The sequence below is a fragment of the Penaeus monodon genome, chromosome 11 (assembly GCF_015228065.2).
Source record: "Penaeus monodon isolate SGIC_2016 chromosome 11, NSTDA_Pmon_1, whole genome shotgun sequence".
Lineage (NCBI taxonomy): Eukaryota > Metazoa > Arthropoda > Malacostraca > Decapoda > Penaeidae > Penaeus > Penaeus monodon.
In genome coordinates, this window is record NC_051396.1 from 4,350,949 (window position 1) to 4,358,448 (window position 7,500).

General features: G+C 42.8%; 1 protein-coding gene across 1 annotated transcript in view; it reads right to left on the reverse strand.

Annotated features, from left to right (window-relative positions):
* Positions 1 to 1,049: 1,049 nt before the first annotated feature.
* The window catches only part of LOC119578691 (monosaccharide-sensing protein 1-like), an 8,892-nt gene continuing 2,441 nt past the window's right edge, over positions 1,050 to 7,500 (reverse strand). Inside the window, exons 2-3 of the mRNA XM_037926265.1 lie at positions 3,838 to 3,975; positions 1,050 to 3,063 (exon numbers count right to left, since the gene is read on the reverse strand). Of these exons, the coding sequence (XP_037782193.1) occupies positions 1,814 to 3,010 (1,197 nt within the window). The 5' untranslated portion in view covers positions 3,011 to 3,063; positions 3,838 to 3,975 and the 3' untranslated portion in view covers positions 1,050 to 1,813. The remainder of the gene's footprint in view (positions 3,064 to 3,837; positions 3,976 to 7,500) is intronic.

A 7,500-nucleotide genomic window follows, 5' to 3' on the forward strand; every position in this document is an offset into this window, starting at 1 on the left:
ATGATATTATATATATATATATATATATATATATATATATATATATATATGATGATATACTATATATATCAGTTTGTGTGTTAGTGTTGGTGTGTTGTTGTCTGTCGGTGTTTGTGTGTGGGTGTGTGTGTGTGTGTGTGTGGGGTGTGTGATATGTATATATTATATATTAATATATATATATATTTTTTAATATATATATATATATATATATATATATATATTAATATATATATATATATATATGAATCCTCTTGCAGAAGAAGGCGGAGCTCAAGGGACCTCGCCAGGAAGCAGGCTCAGTCGAGCAGGCTCTCGGCGAGGCTCCAGCCTGCCTCCCGCCTGCTCCTCGACCCCGTCCTCGCTCGAGACCTCAAGGAGAAGCTCGCACTCAAGGAGGATCTCGAGGACGAGCTGGGGCGTCTGAAGCAGCTCAGCGCGAGGAGTAACGTCCGCAGGAAGAGTGCCGCCTGAGTAGGATGGGGTTGGGTGGATCGAAACGGTGAAGGGAGGGAGGGAGAGAGAGAGAGAAGGAGGGAGAAAGAGAGAGAGAGAGAGAGGGTGAGTGAGTGAGAGTGAGTGAGAGATTGAGAGAGAGAAAGAGAGAAAGAGAGAAAGAGAGAGAGAGAGAGAGAGAGAGAGAGAGAGAGAGAGAGAGAGAGAGAGAGAGAGAGAGAGAGAGAGAGAAGAGAGAGAGAGAGGAGAGAGAGAGAGAGAGAGAGAGAGAGAGAGAGAGAGAGAGAGAGAGAAAGACAGAAAGAGTGAAAGAGAAAAAAAGATTACTAGGTAATAAATAATGTTAAATGCTGAAAACGCCTTTTTTTCAAACTGCGTTGAATGCTCCATGTATTTAAAATGATATTTTGTAATGAGTACTCTGAAATACAAAAATATCTACTATATTGTTGTATACTTTACACCTCGTATGATCAGTAATAATTAACAATTCTTTTATAATTATTGTTAACACAACACTTCTTTGAATAAACATAACACAGTTACGATGTCTTCGTAAAGCTGGTTATTGATTAATAAAACAACTGAAATTTCTATAAAAAATCTATCTTTTTCTATGGCCATTTGATTTACATATTCACAAAATGATTCTAAGAAGAAAATTGCTATTAGTTTATATCATTCTCATAAAATATACATGTGTAAGTTACATTTGTATGATAAGTGTATTAAGTATCATTCCTAGCAAAACATGTATAGCATTGTCTGCAACCCTGGTTTGTGTTAAAACCGTCCTTATGATAATTTGCAAAGTCTTAAAATGGTGAAAACGTATTTATTGTTCCCACGTGATGTCTGTCACGAGCATAACATAGGTACAAGAGCATTGCACAAACTTATATAACTGGGATAAAATATTGCATCTCAAAAACAAACAAAAAAAAAACAAATCTCCTATCTTATAACAATACAAATGCTAGGGCAGTGTGTCTATGTTCGCCGTCTTATGAAACATGGAATGACTGTAAATAGTTATTATCAAAAAGTATTAATTAGCTATGCATCTTTCTCTCAGACACTCTTATTTTAGTACAGAAGATCTGTTATTTCTCGTATTCACTCTTATCATAGTACAGATCTGCTCTTTTTCTCTCAGACACTCTTATCGTAGTACAGAAGGTCTGCTCTTTCTCTCAGACTCCTTTCATAGTATAGATGATTCATTCTTTCTCTCAGACACTCGTGTCATAGTACAGAAGACCTGTTCTTTTTCTGATTCACTCTTATCGTAGTACAGAAGATCTGTTCTTTCTGTCACCCTTATCATAGTATAAATGACCTGTTCTTTATCTTCTCATCACCTGGTCCTCCGAAGCCGGGTTTTGGAGACGTCTATAGCTTGGTCTCGTCTGGCGTTCCGGCAATGTTCTCCAAGACTTTGCCTCGAGTCTCCGGGATGAAGAGCGCCACGGCGGCCACGATGATGAGACACACGCCGCCGTACACCCAGAAGGCCCCCTCCTCCCCCAGGGCTGATACCGTCGCAGGGTAGGAGTGAGAGGCTAGGAACATCCCGCAGAAGAAGATGAAGAAGAGTAAGGAGTTGGCGGCGTTTCGGACCGCCGTCGGCAGGAGCTCCCCGCGCACGAGGTTCAGGACGGGGTGTCCCACGCACGTCACGAAGGTATACACCATCATCGTCAGGACGGGGAACCAGCCGACCTTTTCCATGCTCACGCCTCTCTTCTGCAGGAAGAAGAATGTGCCGAGGAGGAAGAGGGATCCGGAGCACAGCAGGAAGGCCGTGATCAGCGCCGGCCGCCGCCCCAGCCGGTCGACGACGGAGAGAGAGAAGACCGTGGCCACGACTCTCACGACGGCGATCACTATGGCGCTCATGTAGGAGCTGATGTTGACTTTGGCCGCGTTGAAGATCGGGACGACGTAAGAGAGGACCACGATGTTCCCCGTGAACTGAACGGAGAACATCAGGAACGCGAGGAGGCCGAAGATCCTCAGTGTCTGCGGCTCCCTCATGCGTCGGATCTGCTGCAGCATCCTGCCGCCGCCGTCGGCCGTCCTCGTCGTTCGTCTGGCTGACGACGGCCTCCATCTCGGAACTGCAGTCGTACCGAGCGCCTCGGAAGAACGCCAGGCTCTCCTTGCACTCGTCCACGCGCCCTCGGGTGGCCAGCCAGCGGGGCGAGTTCGGCAGCAGCAGGAGGCCGACGCCCACCGGGATCGTCGTCACGCAGCCGCAGATGAGCGCCGCCTCCCTCCAGCTGAGGCCGCTGCTGCCGAGGGAATACACCATCAGCACGCCCAGCTGCCTCACCGTGTCCGCCGTGCCCACCAGCTGCCCCCTCACCCGGCTGTGCGCCAGCTCCGTCACGTAGCTGTAGGAGGCGGCCTCGATCACGCCCCCGCTCACGCCCAGGAGGAAGCGGGACGTCTGCAGGAGCCACGCGGAGGGGGCGAAGGCGAGGGTGAGCCACGCCGCCAAGAACACGGGGAGGTGGACCAGCATGGACCACCGCTGGCCCATCCACGCCATCGGCAGCGTCCACAGCAGGCACCCGACGGCCGAGCCAAGGTACACGAGGCTGCCTGTCGGAGGGTAAGGCTCTGCGTAATCCCCGTTACCTTCGCTGCTGTTTTTATCGTCATCGTTATTACTGTTTCTCGTACTTTCAATTATTGCTTTACATTATCATTATCACAAGTATTACTATTATTATCACTATGTTACTATTATAAATACTGAAAATATTATTATCATAATTATTATTGTTGCTAATACCATTACGATTACTATTATTATTATCATTCATTTATTATTACTATGATAAAATAAGAATTATTATTATTATTGTTTTTATTATTATTATTATTACTACTACTACTACTACCACTATCATTATTACTATAATAATACAAATTAATATTATCATTATCATTATTATTATTATTATTATTATCATCACCATTATCATTATTACCATTATTACCATTATCATCATTATCATCATCATCAATCCTCCCCCTCCTCCTCCTCATCATCATAATCATCATCAACATCAGCTATAAAACTAACTAAAGCGATAAAAAAAAAAGAAATAAAGAAATAAATAATAAGAAATAAGATAAGAAAAAAAAAAGAAATAAAGAAATAAATAATAAGAAATAAGATAAAAAATAAATAAAAAAAAGAAATAAAGAAATAAATAATAAGAAATAAGATAAGAAATAAATATAAAGCAATAAATAATAAGAAATAAGATAAGAAATAGATTTAAAAAAATAGATAAATAAATAATAAGAAATAAATAAAAAATAAAAAATAAAAATGCAATCGCCCCCCCCCCTCGCCTCCAGACTTACTGAAAAGCGCCACCTGCTCCTCGTCCAGGAAAATTCACGTGACTCGACGTCCGTCAGCTGGGGCAGCATCACCCCCGAGAATCCGCCGATGATGCCGACGCCCAGCTGAGCCAGGGCCCCCGCCGCCGTCCCCGCCACCTGTCGGGGGGGGGTTGGGTTCTAAATTTTACGTTTGGGTTTTTTTTTTTGGGGGGGTGGGGGTGGGAGAGGGAGGGAGAGTTTGTTATGGAGGATTTGGGGTGGAGAGGGTGGGGGTGGGAGGGAGAGGGGGAGAGGGGTGGAGGGGGGTGGGGGGGGAAGGGGAGAGGGAAGGAGGGAGAGACTGAGAGAGAGAGAGATAGGGGGGGTTGGGGTGGGGGGATAGGGGGAGGGGGAGGGAGGGAGGGAAGGAGAGAGAGAGAGAGAGAGAGAGAGAGAAGAGAGAGAGAGAGGAGAGAGAGAGAGAGAGAGAGAGAGAGATCTGATTTGATTTGATAACATTTATTTACAGAAACAGTGTACATGCCCTGCAAAAAGCCAGGGTAAGATACCAAAGCATCTATCCAGACTAGCTGTGCTTCTATTTGTGTAGTGGGCTATTAGTCAGATATTAGTGTTATATACATGTCTGAAGGGTTGTGCTATTATCACTGTATTAAAATATTATCTGGCTTATAAAAAAAAAATACGATAATCAACAAAGGTGCTGTCACGATTGCAATCAATCACTTGCGATGGAATTGAGTTCTTTATGTAAATGCCAAGCTCCCTCGTAGAGAGATTAGCAATATTTGGTCTGTCATAGTATGTGCATCCCGCAATTTTGCATAATGAGCACTAGTTCTGACTTCCTGAAGGCAAAGCACATCAACATTTTCAGAGTGACGGTGCTGTGAGAGAGTTGCCTTGCGTCTCTGTAAACTGTTTGTGTTCCAGGTAATACATTTCAAGAGATTACTTGGAAACATTGATTACTTGACCATTTCCAAGGCCCGCTACGAGGTGATGGTGTTGTTGATGGAGGAGGAACGTGAACATCCTTTTCTGAAGTTGAGATTGCTGAACCACTTGTTGTTGCTTCATTGATCCTCATCTGCTCCATCTGCCGAAAAAGCATTTGTGGAAGACCCTTTATTTCTCCGTTGTCTTGCTGCAGTGGCTGATCTGCAACTGATGCTGAAACTGATGCTGAAGCTGGTGCAGAAAATGGCGCAGCATATGGCACTACAGTTGGTGCTAAAACTGTTGCTAAAACTGTTGCTGATGCCTGAGTTGACGGAGCTTTAACTCCTGTTGGTGCTGGTACTGTGGCCGGTGCCATGGCTTCCTTTGCGGGGGCCATCACTGTTGACCTCCGCAGGTGTGGGAATTCTCACACATCATCAAAACGCGGGGCTGGGGGGATGGGGACTTTTATGGGCGAGAGGACTGCCTGCTTTTTTTATTATTTATTTTCCTATCCTTTGGGTAGTAAGCGCACAATGGAGAATTGGCATTATGCTCTTGTCGGCAGTTCACACATTTCCGAGGGACATTTTTTCCTTCGGAAATCTTTTCTGCGCATTCTGAACTTCCGTGCGGAAGAGGGCAGTACCGGCATCGCGGTGCGTCTCGTGGACAGGCACGTGTTCCGTGGCCCCACTTTAAACATTTAGAGACAAAACGGGGTCAGGGATTTGTAGACGGCACACCTAAAGGGTGCCATGCCCTCAGCCATTTTAACAGATTACCTCCTCCTCATATGTTATGATGACTCTCTGGGTATCATTCCGTTAACCTTCATGCATCTCGCATGAATGATACTTTCATTTTATGCAGTCATTTCTCCTGTTTCAATTTCTCTTGGTACATCGAACACGATGACATTCATACATTTTTCCCTTCCCAAAAACCTTGGGTTTTTTCATGCACTTCACCACCTGCACCGGAAGTTGTTATATGAGCAAGAATTTGTTCGTCCTTGCATCTGACATAAACGTTATTTCTTCCAATTTTGAGCTCGGTTGATCCGTAGGTCTTATTGTAAAGGTCCATTTTTAGGGCCTGAGAGACCCAGAGATACTAATACCTATGTGTGCGAAGCTTTGTATCGTAAGTTCGACAGAAGCAGATAGTTGCCTCTTTTCATTTTTCTTCAGCCTCTCCGGGGCCCCACCAATATCCTCCTTAATGAGGACATCATATCTCGGTTTCCATTTGTTGGTTCGCCATCGTCCCCATCAGTGGGCGCGGTCATTCCCCAACCACGTAGGGGCCGACCTGAGTGCCTGGCCTTTGAAAATAAACAATTGCACACACGGCCTACGTCGCAGCACATCTGTGAGAGTGCGTTGGAGCTTTCGCTTTTGATTTTAATATTTGCTTTTTTTTAATCACTTTGGAACTTATTATATGTGAACAATATCACAGCCTGGATCAATATGCCACTGGCAGGTCTGTGAATTCCTGATTGTCAAGGTATCACAGATCTTTTAAGGACAGGTCACAAGGTCACGAGAGGACACTGTACACGTCCTTTCACTGTGGTGTCGTGATGTTAACTGGAGAGAGAGAGAGAGAGAGAGAGAGAGAGAGAGAGAGAGAGAGAGAGAGAGAAGAGACAGAGAGAGAGAGAGAGAGAGACGAAAGGCAGACAAACAAAGAGATAAATAGATTACCAGACAGACAGACAGAAATAGAGAGAGATGGGGGTGACAGACACAAATAGAGACAGAGAGAGAAAACATGGAGAGGCAGATACGTAGACTTGATTGCTGCCAAAATAACCAGAATTTTAGAAATAATTTCTGGTTTATTGTGTTGGTCTGCATGTTTGTGTAGAGGTTAACATGGCTATAGTACGTCTTTGTCTGTATTGTATTGTATTTATTTTTTTCGTCTTAACTAAACTAGAGAATTAAAAAAGATTTAAAAAAGAATTAATCTCAGATACGTTATTAGTCCCAATTCCTGAATGGCTTGAATGTTTGAAAGAAATGCTATGTCAAACATCACATCGCACACACACACACACACACACACACACACACACACACACATACACACACACACACACACACACACACACACACTCTCATATATATCATATATATACATATATATATTATATATATATTATATTATATATATATATATATATGTGTGTGTGTGTGTGTGTTTTGTGTGGTGTGTGTGTGTTGTGTGTGTGTATATATTTATATATATATATTATATATATATATATATATATATATATATATATAAATGGACTTCTAGTAAAAAAAATTCTAAGAACTTAAGACCACATAGATTAAAGCGAGCAGAGCACTGAACACAATCTTCTAATTATTTCGACTTTTGTCTCCCAGTACTTCAGTATCCTCGGTTAAAAGCACTGTCCAAAATATTTCATGAACAATTTCAAGTGGGAAAAAACCGAAAAATAAATTAAATCTTAGCCACTTTATTGCAATTACCCTGCAACTGCATTTAATGAAAATCGTTCTTGAGGGCCAGTCATACCTAAGGGTTAACCTTGACATTTTTTTTCTGTCTCTGTTATAACCTGTAATATTTTCATTATATCCAAATGCACTGTATGTAATAATAATCAAACAATATATTTCTATCAATTTTTCTATGACACACGAATATAAAATCTGAAATTCAGTGTTAGTTATCAAAACAAATCAAATTTACAACGAG